This window comes from Melanotaenia boesemani, chromosome 2 (assembly GCF_017639745.1).
Source record: "Melanotaenia boesemani isolate fMelBoe1 chromosome 2, fMelBoe1.pri, whole genome shotgun sequence".
Taxonomy (NCBI): Eukaryota; Metazoa; Chordata; class Actinopteri; order Atheriniformes; family Melanotaeniidae; genus Melanotaenia; species Melanotaenia boesemani.
Genome location: NC_055683.1, coordinates 5,221,015 through 5,242,733, shown reverse-complemented (window position 1 = coordinate 5,242,733; position 21,719 = coordinate 5,221,015). Strand labels below are relative to the sequence as shown.

At 36.9% G+C, this 21,719-nt stretch overlaps 1 protein-coding gene across 1 annotated transcript; it reads left to right on the top strand.

Moving 5' to 3' along the window:
• Positions 1-1,207: 1,207 nt before the first annotated feature.
• Positions 1,208-21,596, top strand: gucy2ca (guanylate cyclase 2Ca). Its single transcript, XM_042007550.1, has 27 exons — positions 1,208-1,726; positions 4,104-4,216; positions 5,528-5,595; positions 5,678-5,896; positions 5,990-6,108; positions 7,924-8,023; positions 8,180-8,291; positions 8,391-8,535; positions 10,668-10,753; positions 10,839-10,953; positions 11,526-11,613; positions 11,848-11,941; positions 13,398-13,460; positions 13,570-13,641; positions 13,759-13,863; positions 14,557-14,643; positions 16,448-16,580; positions 16,711-16,848; positions 17,034-17,122; positions 17,248-17,339; positions 17,453-17,611; positions 18,451-18,643; positions 19,951-20,125; positions 20,508-20,606; positions 20,729-20,823; positions 20,935-21,011; positions 21,101-21,596. The coding sequence occupies exons 1-27, from the start codon at positions 1,516-1,518 to the stop codon at positions 21,306-21,308; spliced, it is 3,255 nt and encodes a 1,084-aa protein (XP_041863484.1). The 5' UTR covers positions 1,208-1,515; the 3' UTR covers positions 21,309-21,596.
• The last annotated feature ends 123 nt before the right edge of the window (positions 21,597-21,719 follow it).

Here is a 21,719-nt window from a genome sequence, read left to right as displayed (position 1 = left end):
TTAAACTAGAACTAAAGTGGTAGACCTGAAGACCATCAGCCATTAGGCTACTGTCCATAGAGCACACAGAGAGATAATATATCCTTCCATCTTTAGATAAATACAGCGAGGCCGGTCAGGCTTTTAGCAAATATTTGCTTTCAGAAAACCCTTTGAGAAAATGTTTAAAATGCTTTTATGTGTATTTAGTACAGCAGCAGGATAAAAGCGTAGTTTCATGCATCAATGTGGAACAAAAGAAAACCAAGTTATGGATGCATACACAAAAATCCCATTTAAAACTGAGTTTTCAATATAATTAATGTCTGTTAGATTATGAAAACATAGAATCATGTTCAGATCAGTTACAGTGGGATTGATGTATTATTACCTGAACCCTGTTGTAATATATGTGGTGTTTATGCACTAATTGTGATAATATTTGCAACACTGACCTCATCTGGTTGTAATGACTTTACTGGTGTGGATTTAACTCAGCCAGGGATTATCAAACATTATCAGACATTTCTGAAGATGTCATAAGGGTGTAATCAGTAACTCTGGTAACAGTCTTTCCTATAAATACTTATTTGATTATGGTTCTGGATTGGATTGAAACAGCTTTCCCAAAACTAGGTGACAATGGTTTATGAGCACATTTTTACAGGCTTAATCCACCCTGCTTTTATAGCCGACAATATTTATCAGCTCCACACCAGCCTTCTCTTTTATGGCCTCCTGTGAACCTTTGGCCCTCTCGACATGCAGCGTTTTCTCTGCTTGAAAACAATCTATTGCACTGTTGGAAAATGATGAAAAATTAGTTAGAAATATGACGCTGTGTACATTTAGGTTTCTGCTACTGACCTACAAATTGTTTCCACACTTCATGTGCTGTTGTTATGTAAATATCTGCATTTTATTCCCAAACGTACGTCCCCATCACTGAACCGTAGGAGACGGGAATAAACTTTGATGTTATTCCAGCAGTAATGTGGAAGAAAGCGTTCGCTTCATGTTTATTGTCTCGATAAGTTTTTCAAGCGAGGTGTCAGTGCAGATAGAGTGTGGGAGTTTTCTTCTGCTCTCCCCTCCCTCTGAGTCGTGCACACACTGTCATTTGACAGTTGTTCATTAACGCAATGGAAGACAAGTAGACTAGTCTGAAACAAAGCGGAGGATTATTGATCTCAGGCATCAGCTAAAGGGGTGTAGAACCAAAGTTTTTTGCGCTTGATCCACTTATTCTCTTGTAAAGATTTGAAGATCTTACATAAAAAGGTTGTTTTGTTTTCTTATCTGGATGTTGGATAGTAAATCAGGAAACAGTGTGACTTCTGCTTAGCCACCGAAGAGCCCTGTTGACTTTTGTCTTTGGATATATGCTGTCAATGGAAAGACTCCGTTCTGGTGATCTACTGTAAAAAACTACTTCCTGCCTTCTGCTTATCAGAACAAACGTATTGATCACTGACATGTAGAAGTTGGAGAAAGCGCTGGATTGTGAGAGATAAAGAAAAACCTTGAGGATCAACAATGTACTGCTGGCATGGATTACCTTACCTGGGAGGGCTGATAATGGTGGTGGTCGCCAACAAAATGCTGGATGAGTGCTTGTCATCAAACCGTACATACACCATGAATGTTGTACTGCTGGAGGACGACACTTATGAATGGAGTCGACCATTTGTGCAGAAGGCTGTGGAACAAGCCATTGAGAAGGATAGGCTGGAGAACCTTAACGAAGGTATGAACTGAGCATGGCTGGATGTGTGAAACTCATGATAGCTGACGTTGGTTTGCAATAGCTAATAATAGGATTATATGATGGGAACTTTAATTAAGAAAAGATAAACAAAAAACAAACAAGAAACTAAATTTATTTTTAAACAACACTTTAAAATCAAGATGGCTGATGATGAACGTAATAAATCTTTTTCTTTTGTTGGTTTCGTGAAGTTGTTAAGGTTTCATGTCACTGCTGAGTAAATGCAGTAAAAGAATAAAGATAAAGATTTAAAAATCATATAAAGTTTTGGATTCTGGACTGATTTAGGGTTAGCTTTTTGTTCTTGCTGGACAAAACTATTTGAAAAGAGATCTTTGTAAAGTTATTTTTCAAGTGAAGCTTAGTTTCCTTTCAAAGTGATGCAGCGGGAGGGTTTTAAGCTCTTTCTAGAAAGTTTGAATGATGTGGGGCTTTCTTCCCAAATAGGCAAATAGTTGCAATAAGAAATAACTGGATTTTAGCCCAATCCAAAAGTATACATTTCAAATCATAAACACATTTTACTAGAAAACAATCTATATGATTTGGAACAAAATCTTAGTTCAGTGAAACATATAAAATGTTTGGCCGTTTGACAAATTCAAGGCAACCGGCTGAGGCTTTTTTTTTGCTCCACTAAGGGATATGTTGAGTAAAAGTAGCCTACTAGTAAATTTCAGGGTTTCTATTCAGTTTGGAAACACACTAAAGCAGAAGCTCTCAGTCCTTGCATGCTATGTTACAGTAGCTAACTGGGGAAAGTTCGCTCATAGTCGTTTTGGTAAGCTTGTCATATTGTTGTATACAGTAGATACTGTAAAGTGCTATGGGTAACAAATCAAATGAAACCTATCCTGCCACGATCAAGGTTTGTCCAGAGACTGTATATAAAGGTTGAATTGGTTTAGTACTTCTGTTTTGAGGCCTCAAATTCAGAATTTTTGCTGTTGTCAGGTTTGTGCAGCCTGAAGTGACCTGCTGGGGATGGACTTTAGAGAAAATCTGACAACATTACACACATCCATGGCTAGTCCTTGCCAGTCAAACATCTGGCCCTCCTCCCTTTATAATAGGACAAATTAGCTGTATTAGAGACCAAAACCATTTCTTTGTACCTGGCTGTAAATATGTTCAGAAAACTTGACAAAATTATAATATACAAGTTTCAGTGTTACGTGACTTCCATGTTTATTCATGTAGTATTTGCCTCTGGTGTACTCTCCTACCAGAACTATAAGAATGACACAGTGTGTAGTTGGAAATGAAGCAGTCAAACACTAAATCAAGCAAAAGAAACTGCAAATAATTTAAAATGATGGACAAACTGATAACAGAGAGCACAGTGGATAATTTGTGTTGTACCTTATGGCTTTATGTGTTTTAGGAAGGACTGTAACAACATGCTTATGCATCTGAGTGCACCTGTAATTTTAAAAACTTGAGGGAATATTTTGAGCAAGTTGCTTAAGCTCAGCTGATGCAACACATTTTCTTTTCAGATTTTTTGCTTGTTTGTTTTATTTTCAAAGATTCTGTTTTTTTAAAAGGATTTTGGGTGTTAGTGGCCTTCATTTAACTGTCGCTAAGACAGGGTCAGAGAGAGTAGGTGTACTCTTTGTACATGTAGTTCAGTGTAACGCCGCCGCCATTAATCTTTTATTTTTCTTCTACAGTAGCAGGAAATCAGAAAGCACAAGATAACACAATGCAAGTTGTTAATGATAATAAATGGTGGGCAAATAAAAGCCTCTCCTTTTTTTTTTAAAAAAAATCTGGTTTAAATGAAATCTGGCATTTTAACAGAAGCAGTGTTTGGTGGCAGGTTTACTATTTAAAATAAAACTATATGAATTGCTTGTATTCGATGAAATGAGTTTTGCAGACTCGTGTAATTCAGACAAACAAAATGTGGTGAATCAAAGCAAAATGGCTAATTCATTATATAAGTCCTATAGGTTATAGATGTCATAATATAATTAGACCAGGGGTCTGCAGCCTGCAGCTTCAGAGCTGCAAGTGGCTCTCTGGACTTTTCACAATGACTCTAAATAAATGGCTAAAACGCTAAATAACCAAGTAATGTTTATAAATATAGATATAATAACCAATGAAGGTTTTAATCTATTTTTTAGGTTTTTTTCATGGAATTGCATTGAATTTCCAATTTTAACAAACTCTTTTCTTTTTCTTTGCTGTGGCTGTAAAGGAAATTTTTGACATTCTTTCTTTGAGAAAATAAAGACCATCATTTTATCAGGATGCGATAAAGTCTCTTGTCTTATCAAACCAATGAGATTAATGAGTTAATTTTTCATTTCAATAACTCTTATCTCTTTTCTTTTTTTCATGACTCAAGGCTTACACTTCACTTTAACGGCTAATTACAATGGGTTCAACACCGCTGTGTACAAAAGGCAAGGATGCGGGAGCAGCACCTGCGAAGGGGTGGCAATACTCAAGAGGCTCGACGTAAGTGTGATAAATTCAATAAATACAGGACAGGAAAGGGTTTTGAAGTGAACATAAAGATAAAATTAATCATGCCAGCAAAGACAAAAATGTTCTAACTTATACATCTTTTAGTGGTTTTTCCACATTAACAGCAATTATTATTATTAAGTTTCCTTCTTGAAGTTGGAGTTTATTATCAACAGATTGCCTCACAGTTAGACACAATTACACTTTAAGTTAACATCATAAATGAGACATTTAATCAAGCTGTTTTTAAGGACAAAGGGTAGGGAGAGAAATGTCTACTGGTCTTAAAACATCACCAGTCAAGGCTCCGCTGTGTGCATCTCCTGTCAGCTTTTTTTCTAAAAACTGATGCCCAGTAGAGACAAAGGAGTTGCCATAGAGGGAGAAAAGGACCACGTTGCAAAAGTCCCCCCAGTGCAATGGAGACACATAAAGGTTCGAGTAGGAAGGAAAATATACCATACCATATTTATTTATATAGCCCTTTAAAAATACAACACATGGTTAACCAAAGGGCTGCACAACAGGTAAAACCCAGGACATAAATAATTCATATAAACACTAAAAACAAAGAGGATAGAATACAATCAGTAAAAGCTATGTCAAGCTCACACTGGGTTAAAAGCCAAACAATAAAAGGGTGTTTTTTGGGGGCCACAACAGAAAAAGCTTGATTACCTCTTATTTTCCTTAATGATTTAGGAACCACCAACAACAGCTGGTCAGCTGACTGAGAGAACGAGAAGGCGGGTAGAGGTGCAGCAAGTCGGACAAATATGGCGCAAGACCATTTAAAGACCTAAAAACAAATAAAACAACCTTAAAATGTACCCTTAAATAAATAGGAAGCCAATGCAATGAGGCCAACACCGGAGTGATCTGTTCTTGTTTCATTGTACACGTTAAAAATCACGCTGTCGCATTTTGATCCAACTCAAGGCGTGTTAGGGTGCCCTGGTTAATTTCATATTAAAAGACAGTTACAGTAATCCAACCAGGTGGTTATAAAAGCATGGGTTACTGATTCCATGTCACACCTTAAAAGAAGGGTTTAACCTTTGAAAGACCTCTGAGATTAAAAACATGGTTTTAACATGGTTAAAAATATATACAAAATAAAAACTATAAACAGTGGTACTTGATAAAGAATTAACTAGGTTAATAAATTTGGGTGGTAAAATCAGTTTTTACCATAATTTCCTGACCGCCCCGGAGTCTGAGCAGTGACATTGATCCACACACTGAATGACGTGACGTGTGTGATAACATTTCAACTGCATGTCCTACAACTTTCTGATGCAGAGTAATGGTGAAGTTGGATGCGTAATGTTGGGGCCTTCCTGCACTTATGCCACCTTCCAGTTAGTGGAGTAAGTATGACTCAGTTTCTTTCTACTCAAACAGAACTGATCAGCTTATTAAATTTAGTTGTTTGTTGTTTATCTGCCACAGTGAAGAAATTGGCTTGAGCTTGAGCATTCCTGTAATCTCTGCTGGGAGCTTTGGCCTCTCCTGTGACTATAAACCGAAATTGACCCGCATTCTGCCTCCAGCACGAAAAGTCTCTGACTTCTTAGTGAATTTTATGAAAGAAGAACTGCCATTTAAGACTATTTGGAGGAAAGTATATGTGTACAAGAAGTCCAACAACGTAACTGAGGACTGCTTCTGGTGAGAAAGCACAAGATAACCTAAGTAACTTGTAAGTTGCTCTGTGCTCTGTGATGCGGCAGTTTTTTGTTAATCTTACTGCTTCTGCAACAGGTACATCAACGGATTGGAAGCAGCTTCATACAAGTTCAGCTTACATACAAACAGAGTGGTGCTGCGTGGTGAAGAAGCTCTCTACAGGGCACTGGAAAATAAAAAAAGACACAGCAACAGTGAGTGCTTTTGATTTATTAAACAGAAGGGTTTATTTTGTTAATACTTTAGTTTAACTGGAAATACAAATAATAACAACAAAAAATGGCAGCCATGAGGCTTTCTTCAGTTTTTTGGGGTCTGCAGAGGAGACTTGTTGTTACTCTTTTCTTTATCATGTAGCCCTGATGGTAGGTCAAAGTTTTCAGTTGTATAGAGAAATATGTGTTCACCCACTGAATATGTTTGGCTACAGTTTGTACTTAGTTTCCAAATAATGCAACCAAAGAATCCGGACAGCTCAACCAATAATTTGTGGTTTTGAAAGAAAAATGTAGCCACAGTTATTCCATGGATGAGCAAGAAACAATTATCTGACTTTCCAAAACCCTCCATGATAAATGAGAATAGCTTTGGTGAGTCATTTCTTTATTTGTTCAGATAAACACAGAGTACAGCCTGAGGTGTACTTTGTGTTTATCCACAGCCAGTTTCTTTTGCTATTGTAATTTCTGTTTTTTTTCCTTCTTTTTATTAAAGGTCTGACTTGCCAATTTAAAGTTTTTATGAGTTTAGATTATTTTTTTAAGAATAATGACAAATCAAATATAAAAACTTTTCTTCTTTATTTTAATGTTAAAATAATTTAGCATACATTTAGCATAACTCAAATAAATAAATAGTCTCCAAAATTGCACCAGGCTACGGGGTAACAGGAAATCCCAAATAAATTAATGAAAAATTACATGCTCAAAGCTTCTGATAAGAGGAAATAAAAATCCAACAGATCCACAGTCATTCACCAGATTGGTCTTTTTTTATACTCTCAAAATACAGAAGTAGCTCAGAGAACAGGATAAACATGTTCTTTTTTCAAACCGTGAACTTAAAACAACACTACATGATTTTCCATATTTAAAACTTCATGCTTCTGACTATTTTTGATGGTACACTGACATTCATTCTGCACATCCCTGGAGCTGTTGTTGCCCTGCAGCGTCCTGGGGCAAAGAAACTGTACCTCACAACTTTATGTTCCAGCCCAGGGCATCATGTGACAGCTGTATTTAGCTTTATGGCACCATGTCATGGACAACTAGATCTCCACACACTGGCTGCGTTGAATTGAAGCGAGGAAAAGAAAGAAACTGACAGAGAAGACATGAGACAAGAGTCAGCATTAGACTGACTTTTGCTTGCTGGAGAGAGTTTAGAGAAGAGACAGGATGCAAGACAGATGTTGAATTAGTTTTTGTTAGGGGCAGCAAAGTGCAAAAATCTACAAAAGTTCGGTAGGACTGCTTTAAAGTGTCATATTTATGCTTGTTCAGATCAACACAAATGTGCCAGATAAAAATAGAGGAATCGCACAAAAGGTCTTTTGATTGTTTTTGACACATTTCAGCTCAGTTTAGTCACTTTCATGTTAGGTGAGAGTACATGGCTCTAACTGTATGAATAGTGCATTTACAGAAATAAAACTTGTGTATTAACACACACAGGAAAACAAATCAGATTTTTCTGTATATATAAAAAAAAACCTTAACAACATTTAATTCTTATCCACCACTGAATCTGTGCATCCCTTAACCCTTAGAAATTTGACAGCATTGGTCTTACGCAATTTACAAAAATACCTACAAAAATGTGTGTGCATATATAGTATTTCTGATACAGAGTGTGTATTCAGTTTGCAAATCTGCTTTATCCATGGAGTGAAAGTCACCTGCCACCAGACATGAAATGTAACATATAAAATGTAAAAAAACGTGATGAAAATGCACCAGACAAACATGTTCCTTTCTTTTAACTCAAGGCTGATTTTGATTTTCCAGTTTTCATTCTTTGCGGGAATGTCAGTGATATTGTTTCAATAAAGGAGAAGGTGAAGTCGCTTGCTCAAGACACCATATTCATTCTCCTCGACATTTACAAGTAAGCTTGGAAATTAGTTCAACTATCTCACTTTTACACTATTATCGCAAAGCTTCCATTCAATCTCGGTGAAGAAACCACAGAATGAAACCAAAGGAGTGAGATTTTTTAAGTATACAAGTTATATTTAAGGTGACTGATTTTACCCTTGTTTAGCACTGTGTATTATGACAATTCAACATCCACTGTTGGAATGGAAGACGTCCTAATTATCACTCTGCCACAGAGGGACTACACCAACAGGTCAAACTCGACATATAACGATACGGTAAGCTGCACCTTGTAAACCCAAACAAGACCATGAAGGAAAACATGTTTTTACAGAGTGTTGGAGTCTTATTTTTCTGTATTTTATTCCAATGGGCAGATAAATGACTATGTGGCTGGTTATCATGATGGGGCTCTGCTGTTTGGAAAAGTGCTCAGACAGAGGATGCTCATCCTACAAAATAAAAGAGAATCAACTGGTGTGCCTGTTGATGACAATCCTTTTGCAAATGCCTCTTTTTATGGTGCGTATGATCCCTTAATGTAAAATTATGATTTTGTACGTAGTGTCATTTGTCATGACAATAAGTATAATTAAGATAAAGATTAAACTCTCATGTGAAAAAGGAAGTATATCCCTTTTCAATAATAGGGCCTTATATATCAAGATATAAGAACAAAAAAAATTACTTTTGCCAGGAATAACTTGAAGTAATCATTTTCTATTTGACATCTCTCTCATATTATGGTTGACTGATCATGTCTGAGTTACATCTGAGATTCTGTAGGCCTCAGTTTGCATGTTAAATGTTAAAGTTGATGAAAGTACAATTGGAAATAGACTGTGTGGTTTGTTTTAACTTCTTTCAAAGATGTATTCAATAGACATCCCAAACATGTCTTCTTGTAGTTCTATGAACTTTTGTTTTGACATTTTTAGCCAGTCATGGCAGCACAGTTCAAATTTGCTAAGTAAAATCTGCACAAACCACAGTTTTTCCGGTAGTTGTCCATTAGACAGATGAGATCAAAGTGCAGATATTTATTGCCAATGCATAGCATAGACATTTGGAAAACCAAATGCACCATGTCAAGCATAGTGGTGGAGGAGCGATAATCTGGGCTTGTTCTGTAACCACAGCATCTGATCACTTGAAGTCATTGAGTTGAGCATGAACTCTTCTGTATACCAAAGTATTCTAGAGTCAAACATGAGGCCATCTGTCTGATAGCTAAAGCTTTACTGATACTGGGTCAGCAGGACAATGACCCTGAACTTACCAACAAACCTTTAGCACAATGATTGAAAACTCAACTTGACTAAACTGTATTTTTATCCATCCATTTTCCATACCTACTTAGTCTAATGCAGGATCACAGGGGGCTGGAGCCTATCCCAGCAGCTACTAGACAGGAGGCAGGGTACAATCTGGAAAGTCTCTTTTTCACAGTGCTTCTCAAACAGAAGTGAAAGAAGTTAAAAGACTCAATAAGCTTGCCCAGTCAAAATTGAGACCTCAAGTCTGATTCAAATGTTTGGATGGACCAGAAAAGAAATGAAGTAAGAGAGAATGACAATTAGTCCTCACTGCTGAAACAGACTGATAGAAATCCTACATCCTACAGAAAATGACTAATTCAAGTTACTGCAGCTAAAATTTGTTCAGTAAGGTGTTGAATCATGAGTTGAGTGTAGTTTTTAACACGCTGTTTCTGAATGTATCTTCTTTTTTTGCAATAAATTATAACACAGTGTAAAATGTCATATCCGATTCAGCTGAGTTTTCATCTGCTTTATGTTAAGATGTGACAGGATGCAACCAAGACACTGTGAGGACCAGATTATTTTTGTTTTTTATATCCTGATATATAAAACCTTGGAAATGGTGAAAGGTATACCTTAAGTTATCTTATAGTGTTTTGGTAAAGTCTTTTGGCTTTGAAAGACACTTTGTATGCTGAAACAAAACAAATACAATGCAACTTTTTTAAATCTATAAATCATTTTAGAAACATAAAATATAATTTTGCATTGCAAATCTCTGATCATAATGTTCAGTGAAATAAAAACATCAGCATAAAAGGTGTCACATCACAGTTACCACAGATAATATACTACTTGCCTTTGTTTTATGGTTGTAGTTAACTGCTGCCTGGTAATACAGATGTAAGCTGATTGGAGCACTTCTCTATCAGGGTACAAGGCTGCTCCAACCTCTGACATTTTGCTTTGGTTCCCATCATGAGCACGACAGAGTGAGGTCTGATATCAAAGCAAGAAGAGATCCTGCTTTCACTTTCAGTCAGGATCATCTTGGATTTTTTTTCCAGTCAGCAATGTCTGCCATATAGATGATGCTCAGATGTTTGATGTTTTTTATTCTTGAATACACCACAGTGGTTTTAAAGGTGTTCCCTGCTCATGTCTGCAATGAGCAAAGCTTTTTTTTTTATCTACAACATTAACCATTTCTTCTCAGCATTTATTCTGTTAGATTTTCTTTTCCGCTTATGAAAAGCTACAGCTTTTGGAAACAGTGACATTCTTCCATGTTGTTTTTTCTAGTGTAATAATTAGCAGAATAATTGGACTCTTTCATCCAGTTAAAATGCAGAGCACATGAAATTTGACTGTTTATGTGTCTGGTGCAAACAGGTATGGGAGGACACTATTTGCTTGATGAGTATGGTGACAGAGATGTTAACTTCTCCATGATCTACACATCAGCTAAAAGTCACAAGGTGAGAACATCATGTGTTTAACAGCTAGCAAAGCCAATTTAAGTGTGAACAGCTTTATTCACTCTGTGCTTCTGTCTATCTCAAGTATGAAACTCTATTAGTGTTTGATACCTCACAAAATAAAACCATAGAGATGCACCCAGAACCTGCTCTACCTTGGAGAGGAGGATACCTGCCTGATGATGAACCAGAACCAGATGGTAATGCTTTATACTTTTAGAAAACAAGTTTAGGGTTCCAATAATAAGTTTGAGACATTTAGATATAGCAAAAGATTACACTGTAAATAGTTGTTCCTTTTCTTCAGTGATTAATAAGGTTTTAAATGTTAAACACTGGAGGGAGTTTCTCACCTAATGAAAACGCTGCTTGTGAACAGTCTTGACCCTGGATTGCAGTCCAGACTGTTATGCATTATATTTGCATAAATCTAGCTGAGTGGTTGGTTTGGTACATAGAAATCAAAGAATAGCTACACGTCTTCTACTACTATTTTTGAACAATCATTTGATCAATTAGAGCAAGAAGATGGAGCTTTAAAGAGACGTGAGCACTTCAGGCAATGATTAGAGGAGCTATTGGAAAGTACTGTATTTTATGAGACGAAAAATGTTTTTTTGACCATTAGATTATGCAAAACTATTCTGGTAGACCCCCTAAATAAAATTCAGAAATTCTAAATGTAAATAATATAGTCTTTACAGATGTAATGTAAAGATGTAGTGTCATTTCAGGTATTATAAATAAAGTTCTAATGCCGTTCTATATGTAGATTCAAAAGTAACTACACGGGACGTGATTGTGATCGTTTTGGGTGTCAGCGTTGTGGTGGTGACGGCCATCGCTCTCATCTTCTACAGGTAAACAGTAGATACATTTTACACCTGCATTACCACAAGTACAACATGCAGAGCTGTAGTATCACAAAATCTGACAAGATAAAGCAGCATCTGCAGCTTTCAGTAAATGGGAAAACAAAACATTATTTTCACTACAATGTTGCTGATAAAATGCTCATAGACCTGGAATAATAAACCACAGTTTCATAGATTGTGATCTTCTATGTGATTGATGTGTCTATGATATACTGCTAGGCAAAACAGGAAAGAGCGTATGATGCAGAAGAAGTGGTCCCACATTGAGCCACATCTGATTGGTCCTTTGGATGAAAAGGAGGTCTCTCTAAAGGTGAACATCGTCATTAAACAAATAACTTGTGCTATTACTGATGACTGCAAAAGAAGCATTTATAAATACAAGTAATAAATAATAACTACCTGATCAGTGCATGACAGACAAGAATTTAATGTGTTGGAACTGTAAAGTGAAAACATGAAATAAAGCCACATAAAATAGATTTCAGATTATGTGGTGTATAATATTTTAAGCAGGTGCTTTAATGTAAAGCAGCTTACAAATGGATATCAGTAACGAACTAACGTGTCTTTTTTGATTGATCAAACACCAACAGATGGCGTGATCTGAGATCTGTATGATCTGTAGTCATTGGACTTTTCATACTTCATAGTTGAAAAGATCAACAACATTGTCTCTTACAGGAGTAGCATACAGAATGAGTTCCAGCACTTACTTTTTACACATTATAAAATACAAAGTAGCATGCTTGAGACAAATATAACATTGTCATACCTGGTCATACAGAGACAACTAGTCATCAATAATGACTCCAAGGTTTCATGCAACCTTTGTTGGGAATGTAGTTGGAATTGAATTTTTTTTTTTAAGTTGAGATTGAGTTGGGTGGACTGATTGGTTGTAATGACCACTGAATCAGTCAGTGAAAATTGTAGCTAAAGGTGGAATTTCTATATCCATTTAGAAAGAAAGACTAGTTTAGAACTGAACTAAAACCATGATGTCATGTGGTGAAAATGATGAGTACAGTTGCACATCATCTGCATACAGTGATATAAGTGGATATATGATCTGATGATTAGGCTCAAAGAGGTAGTGTACATAACAAAAAGTAGAGGTCTCAGTGTGCAGTCTTGGGGCACCTCAATAGAGCGGTGATGGTGAGTAGACTTTGTCCTTACTATTACGCTTTGAAACCAAGTATAGTTTGAAATACCCATCATAAAGTAAACATAGTAGGATGTCGTGATGTGAACTATCATAAGGTGTAGATGTCTCAGTAGCTCTAAATACAAGGACCAAGATACGAAAATGAACTCTGAACAAGTCCAAAGAAACCCAAAAAGACTCAAAATAACTAAGGAAGGTTTTAGAGACAAAAGCCAGACCAGAATCTGGTCCAGAATTTACTTCTGGGTTCACACTTTTTCAGGGCTACAAGGCTTAAAATACAAAATGACTCAAAATACTCAGAACAGATATTAACTCAGATTAACTCAAAATGACTCCTAATGACCTAAAACAAGTACAGACTTAGAAAGAACAAAACAATCAAAAATTTAAAAAACAATTACCCAATGGAAATGCAAAAAGAGCTAAAAAAAGTAAACTTCTTAAAACTGACGACACAAAAGAGACTGAAAAGACAATTTAAGTAGCTGCTTCCAGTCCAAGTGACCTACTTTTACATGTATGTGGGATTCTTAAACATTTGTAATAATTGCTGCTAATCCATAGATTCTATGATGTGCTTGTGTTTATGACACAGATTGATGACGATAAGAGGAAGGACAGCACATACTTTTCTCATCGAGGTTGCTATGACAAGAAGGTAGCAATATTCTGCTTTACTAAATCTTTTACCAGTTCAAGAAAAAGAATTAATTATGGTGGTGTGAAACTTCTTTTAATTTTTAAAATCAATTACTTTTATTTTTCAGCCTGTAATTTTGAAGGAGCTAAAACACCCAGAAGGAGATTTCACAGAGGATCAGAAGATTGAACTTAACACTGTAAGATACCTCTTATTCTTACTTAGAGTTAACATATTTGTCTTTCATATAGACATGAAAATATGGATTATAGATATATAAAGATAATTTCCAGTTTTCTATGTTTCTGTGTTCCAGCTGCTGCGCATTGATTACTACAACCTGACCAAGTTTTATGGCACTGTGAAGTTTGAGTATGGTGTGTTTGGGGTGTTTGAACTGTGTCAGAGGGGCTCCCTCAGGGTAAGAGCAGACTATAAAACTCCTCATTTTTTTGTTTATCCTGCATATCAGATCCTACCAATTTTCCACATCTATTAATGGGCTTCACCAGTCTCTTCACATTGTGATTGTTATTCACAGATTTAATTCTATATGTTTGCATTATTAGCTTGCTGACAATTTCAAAAACATATTAAAACGTTCATCTCAGATATTGGGTGGAAATAGGAATAATTTTGGTGTCATAAAATGTCTGTTATCACTCTAATAGAGGGATATGAACTCTCAAATTAAATGTGATATTTTTACATCTTGTCAAACAGAAATAAATCTATTATGCTTTCATGGTGTGTATTGACCCTATTGGAAATTTACCACACATTTCTTTTTAATGCACACACACACTGCATGCTGCATGACAGTCTGTGGTGCAAATATTTCCATGACATTACTTCTTGTTACTTGACAAATATGTTATTTATGACAGAACTCAGTGGCCTCCTTTCCGTGCTGCTCACATCTGTTTGATGATTTGACACACAGTTTAGACGGCACTAATATTGTGATTGTGAATGCAACTAATCTCACTTTTGCACAAACACACAGTGACTAATAAACGTTTCACTTTTCCAATAACTGATTACAGCCTTTTAGCAGAGTAATAAAAGGGACGGACTATGAACTTTATCAGTTTTCTATTTTTTTTCCCCTCAGTATATTCTTAATGACAGGATATCCTACCCAGATGAAACCTTCCTGGACATGGAGTTTAAGATATCAGTCATGTGTGACATAGCAAAGGTATGTTTTGTTTAAACAAACCCTAAATCAGAAAAGTTGGAACAGTCTGAAAAATGTAAATAATAATTGTTACAAAAGCAGCGTCCATGAAAATCTGAGTCTTTGAGGAACAAAGATGGGTAGAGGATGGTTGCACCTTACTGGCAAAATAAATAGATCCTAGTCATCAAATGTGAACTAAGCTTTTAAACTCTTGAAAAAAAAGTGATCAACAAAGAAATATTAGATGAGATTTGCATGTTTAAAGTACAGTTAGATTACAAGTTTAATCTTGACTTTATTCAGGTAAGGCACATCAATGCATCAATGGCCATAATTAATCGATATCTGTTAAGATCACATAAGCAAGGAAAAGCTTGATCAAACAAAATACAATAAACAAATACTCCTTAAAACCTACTGTGAATACTGTGAAAACAAAAAAAGTCTTCAATTTATCTTGTCCTGAGGTGACGTTAACTTTTCTGTGCTCTGAGGCACCTGGGATAGATTACCACATGTATCGTAGTCAAACCAATCAGTATTCAAGATTTTCTTAGGGAACAAATTAGAACTGTGTGCAACAATATCAATATCAAATCAGAATAATACATAAACAAGTCAAAGGCCTGGCTCTGTGAGGCCCTGTGCACTTAGCAAAGTTCATTTCCACTTCTGCAAAGGTATTTTATAGCTACATATGCTGCATTCTAGATTTCATCCTCAGACATCGGGAACGTCTGTTCATTTTTCAACAAAACAATTAAACCACATTCTTTATATATTATACAAGAATATCTAAGGAAGAAGAGAGTGGCACTGGACTGACTGCAGTCCTGTACCACTGAACACCTTAATACTTGTCTGCAGGAAGAAAGGGACAAAAATAAACCTGAAATACTTCATCACTTGATATCCAGTGCTGGAACGTCTTTAAACTGTAGTGAAAATGCATGGCAACATTACAAAGTAGTAAAAACTTTACTTTCTTGATTTGCTTTGGAATATATTGCAGGTCTGAAAAGGACTTTTATTAACAAAAGAAAAAAAAATGAGTTGATGAGATATACTATATCCTGAATCTTGAATATCTTGAATTCTGTCTGCAAAAAAATTAATAGCCCTTCTCACATTTTACATACTGGTTACACCTTTCAGGAAAAAACAGACGCCCTTGTTAACCTACTGCTGTTCCTCATCATAATTCACACATGCCAAGCAGAGGTAGTTTAGTCTTACATCACTATGTCCTTTAGCACATCAAGCTGTCGTGGAATTATGAGTGATGACAACACCTTTATGTGTGTAAGCACACACAAGGTGGGCCTGGTTTGGCTCAATTACCATCTCCCTTGCTGGCTCAGAGGAGCATCAGCAACAGATCAACCCCCAGTTCCACTTCTGTGCTTTTACACATGACATGCACAACGAAGGTATCAGTCCCAGTTTGCAACACAAGAATCATCATGTATTTATTTATATATTTGCTAGTTTGTTTATTATCCATTTTCTGTACTGTCCCAACTGATTAGGGATGTAGCATATTCTTTTAAGCATTGAAATTTCTTTATTTAACTGTCTTTTATTAACAAACATCACAAACACTGTTTAACAAAGGTAACTTCATTCTATATTAATACACCATTATTAAAAGTATATCCTTATTTTTAAAATTTCAGGATTTTTTTTTGGAAGAGATTGTAAAAAAACAAAACAAAAAGCACATCTGAGCTGATGTGATTATACAACAAACAGCAACTCTGTACAGCCAGCCTGGTTTAACCATCCTGTTGACTGCTGCCCTCTTGCTGTATATCTGCTTCAGGGCATGTCGTATCTTCACTCAAGTAACATTGCAGTTCATGGTCGCCTCAAGTCCACCAACTGTGTGGTTGATAATCGTATGGTGGTCAAGATAACTGACTTTGGTTGCAACACCATTCTGAAGCAAGGCAGAGGTAGGAATGAATTTGATCATCAATGAAGTTGATAGCTCATTTTCATACTGAGATCATCAGTTAAAAAGCTCTCCTCTCCTCTCCTCTCCTCTCCTCTCCTCTCCTCTCCTCTCCTCTCCTCCCCGCTCAGATTTGTGGACGGCCCCAGAGCACCTTCGTAAAGGTGGGGTGTCTCAGAAAGGCGACATCTACAGCTATGGCATCATTGCCCACGAGATTGTTATGAGGTGGGCCCCATTCTATACGCTGTGCTGCTCTAATACAATAGGTAGGTCACCATCAAAATAGAATAGAATAGATTAGAATAGAATACAAGATACTAAAATAGAAAAAAAGAAAATATGTGATACCATAAACAACTAAATGTTAGAAAATTTTATGTTTCATTATTATAACATTATTATAATCCTTCTAACAGTTTTTAGTTGACTTCTTGTTGTTGCTGCCCCTCAGAGAAGCTCTACAGAGTGGAATTTCCCAGAAACAACATCCTTTTCAGACCTGATCTCAACTTTGAAGGTGCATCAGACAGGGAGATCGAGGTAAAAGGGCCCCCAAACATTACAGGGCTGTTAGTACATCATTAGTTGTATCCATGAAGGTTAATTTTTATTTTTCCGTTTTTATGTTTTCTTCTGTTTTCTGTGCAATTGACACATGTACACAGCTCTACATGCTGATAAAGAACTGCTGGGATGAAGACCCTGAGCGGAGGCCAGACTTCAAGAGAATAGAGTTAACTCTGGGAAAGATTTTCAGGTATACCAACACATTCATTTTGAGAGACTTTTAATTTCCATAATGTGTAACATGTATGTGAAGAAGCTGTCACCTGAACTGTAGTTTGTCCTTTTTGTGTGCATTTATAACAGTAACCTGCATAATCAAGCCACTGAGACGTACATGGACAAGCTGATTCGTCGTTTACAGATGTACTCCAAGACGCTGGAGAATCTGGTGGAGGAGAGAACCTCTCTGTACAAAGCTGAGAGGGACAGAGCAGATCGCCTCAACTTTATGCTCCTCCCTGGGTAAGTGAAAGAAGCAACACTTAACAGCTGTAGCTCTGGAGAAACCATAAGATTTTTTGTTGCTTTCATGGCAAAATCTAAAAACCCTCCTGATCAATGCCCCAGATATCAGATATTTTAGGCTGCCAAATCATGTTTGGATCATTTAAAGTACTTGTGTTGGCCAAAAGCTCCTTAAAGGACACAAGATGGGCTTAACTTGGATTATGGCACATGCTGTTTTTTTGTAAGATGTGGCCCAAAAGTCACGAGACAAGGCAAGACAAATTTATTTATATAGCACATTTAAATAATAAAAGCAATTCAATGTGCTTTAGATAACAGAGAAAGCATAAAGACAAATACAAACAGTGAAATGAATGAAATTATACTAAGACATAACTTAAAGGGTATGCAAAAATCACAATAAAATACATAAAATCCTAACTAAATGAAAATGATTAAAGTAAGTCTAAATAAGTTCTAAGATGCAGTTCAAAAAGTTTTAACCTGGATTTAACAGTGTCTGCATTTGGTGAGAGTTTAATCTCTAGTGGTACTTCACTCCACTTGTTTGTAGCATAACAACTAAACGCTGCTTCTCCATGTACAGTCTGTGTTTAAAGCCATAATCGTGGCTTCGACAAGTGTTGTGAGGGTCAGACATATTCCAAAGAAAAGGCAAATTTGGGCCTTTTGTTGCACCAAAAATCACTGTTGTCTTGAAAACAAACAAGTTTACACTGTGGACTGTTCAGCAGCTAAAGAGTCAGTCAGCTCCTGGAGCAGGTGGTGGAGATTAAAGGGTATTCTCATATTATGTGAAATATTTTCATTCCACTTTCTCTGTCTCTCCTTAGCCCAGTGGTCCGCTCCCTAAAAGAAACAGGCAGCGTACAGCCAGAGCTGTTTGAGGAAGTGACCATTTATTTCAGTGACATTGTGGGATTTACCACCCTATGCCACTACAGCACCCCCATTGAGGTGGTCGACATGCTCAACGAAATCTACAAGAACTTTGACAGCATCTTGGACCATCATGATGTGTACAAGGTAGTTTAGCATAAACGTATCAGTTTAGATTTGATTTGGCAGTGGTGGGAGCTTTGAGGGTTTCTTGAATGAAGTTTTGAATGAATTTATTAAAGTTTATAATAAATAATAATCCCTAAAAACTTGTCTGTGTTCCACATAAACGGCCTGGATTTGATGCTATGTCTTTTTGGTCATTCAGTGAATTGAGCTCTATGAATATGCTGATCTGACTGTGCCCACATCTCTGCCAGAAACGGCTAGCAATTAGCAGCTAACAGCTAGCATCCGCTTTGCAGGACCCAGTACCAGTGGCTGGAGGTCAATGGGCTTGGCTGGTCTGAGTCCCAGCAGTTGGCAACTAGTCCCCACTCAGTCAGCCAGCTCAGAAAGCCCCTTAACCCCAACAGCGACTGGCCAACCAGTAGTTTATAATAATAATAATAATAATAATAATAATACATTTTATTTGTTGGCGCCTTTCTAGACACTCAAGGTCACCTTCCAGGATAAAACACAAGAATAAAACAAATCAATAAATACATTAATAAATTAAAAAGGATTCATAAAACAATAATAAAAGCAGTGTGAAATATTACAGTGAGTATGCCAGTTTGAACAGATGTGTTTTGAGTTTGGATTTGAACAGTTGTATAGAATCAGAGTTACGGAGGTCTGGGGGGAGGGAGTTCCAAAGATGAGGAGCAGAGCAGCTGAAAGTTTGCACTAGCTTCTCTTCTCTTTAGGTTCTCACAGTGTATGTAAATTAACTGTCCAACTTCACACTACAAAACAGTTAAGATTATGTAAATTTGATATAGTAATTGTTTGTTTCTTCAAAGTTGTATGCAACATATAGGTTGCTTGGAATGACCTTTCTGAGACTGGTGGTGCTCTGCAGAAATATTGAGACATGGCTTTGATGACTATGAAGTCCATCTGGTGCCAAAATACCATAGAAGTTTCTCAGTTTATCAAAACTGCTCTCAGTTGTGCAGTTCACGTGCACTTATTTTGTTTTTTGTTTTGCAATCTAAATATGATTTTTTTTTTTTGGTAGTTGGCAATAAGTGCCAACTACCAAAGAGGCTGCTAATCTGCACTAACCCCTGACTAACTTTTACTTGGAGCTTACACTAGCTGCTCATTTAATGGTTCCTGACTGTGCATGTAGATTTGTAAACTGTATGGTTGCTTTTGCAATTCTTGTTCTCAGTTTTGCAGTCTAAACTTAATTTAAACTTGCAATTAATTTAAAAAGTATCTTATAGTATTTTTAACAGTTAAAAACTTGCTTTTTATAAAATTAGAATGTCTTTGCATTTCAGGTTGAGACAATAGGAGATGCATACATGGTTGCATCAGGTTTACCCAAACGGAACGGCGACAGGCATGCAGTGGACATCGCCCATATGGCCCTGGACATTCTGTCATTCGTGGGGACCTTCGAGTTGCAGCACTTGCCTGGGATCCCTCTGTGGATCCGGATTGGTGTGCATTCAGGTATTCCATTTTATTTGCATTTTATCACCTAAGTTATTATATATAGATGTCTTTCAAAATCTTGCAGCTGAAAAATATTTTGAAAATACATGACCTAAGAGAAAGTTTTATTTTGATTTATAAACAAAGCAAATGTGGATATCATATCAGTAGATTCAGCATAGATTAAATAGAGAGTCAAACAGCTCTATCTTTTCATGTATAGACGGTTTGCAGGCTACACTTTCATGTTGCTTCTCCGTTCTTTTTCTTGCCTGTCAAATGCTGCTGACATCTAGTGGCTGAGTAATGTTAATGAAAAACATTCATAGGGAGTTAAATGTACAATACTTTTTATCTGGATATCAATTAAACATATATGCATGCTTTGGTTTGTGACTAGGTCCTTGTGCAGCAGGAGTGGTTGGAAACAAGATGCCTCGATATTGTCTTTTTGGAGATACAGTCAACACGGCCTCACGCATGGAGTCAACAAGCCTGCGTAAGAAAGCCAAATGCAAATGTCAACATCTTCAGCTAAGAGGCCGTTCAGATGCAGCTTTTATTCTTCAATTGCACAAATGTCTAAGAGTCTATTGCTTGTCTTTCCTTTTGTCTTTCAAGCTTTAAGGATTCATGTAAGCCAGTCCACTATCAACATCCTGGAAAGGACAGATGGCAAGTTTGAGTTTGAAAAAAGAGGCGAGACCTTCCTTAAGGTGAGATGACTGCATCAATCCAGGCTCCAAACATGTTCAAACCCAAGTGTTTGAGGACTCTACTTTTCATTTCCTTTGGGTTTGTCTGTGTCTGTATGAACCTTCTTACAGGGTAAAGGTAAAGAGATGACATACTGGTTGACAGGTGTGACAGGAGGAAAATACAGCCTGCCAACGCCACCAACAGCGTGAGTAAAAACGTCATTTATGTTTACTCCAAACAAAGGATTTAATTAATCTGCCGTGTTCCAAAATAATGTCATCATTCCTGTCTCAGGGAGAACTTCCAGCGGCTCCAGCAGGATCTGGCGGAGATGATCGTGTCTAGTCTGGAGAAGCGTGGAAGTTGGAAAGAGGGCTTTGAAAGGCGAAAGACCCTGTCTGCCAAAATCCGCTGGAGAGACAGCAACAGCAGCATGCAGAAGGAAAGCCCGCCTGAGTACTTCCACCTGGCTGTCACTGACCACCCCAGTACCTCCCAGTGAATACAGCACAGAGCAGCTTTCCTTCAAAAGACAATAGAAAAATGTGTTTGTGTGAGTCAACACGTCAGGACAGCCCTTTGATTTAAGGGGTGGAGTGATAATAGAGGAGCAGCAGTCTGGCATGCAAGCATGGTAAAGGTGAGGCTGATGTGCTGTTTAGATAAGTGTTCTTTACCCTGGGTCACATTCCTCGTTATCTTTACTCATTCTCTATCACACACAGCTTCTTTGCATCAGTCTAACTAATTGTAATAAAGAAAACTCTCATCCAGTTTATGAGATTTGTTTATTTAACTGTGATAATGACACATCTGTGCACTCGCTCAACCTGCACATGAGGGACATTCTAGTTATTTTCTGAAAGGAGACATGTTATATATCCTTTCTTTCACAAGTTGGCACAAGTTCCCG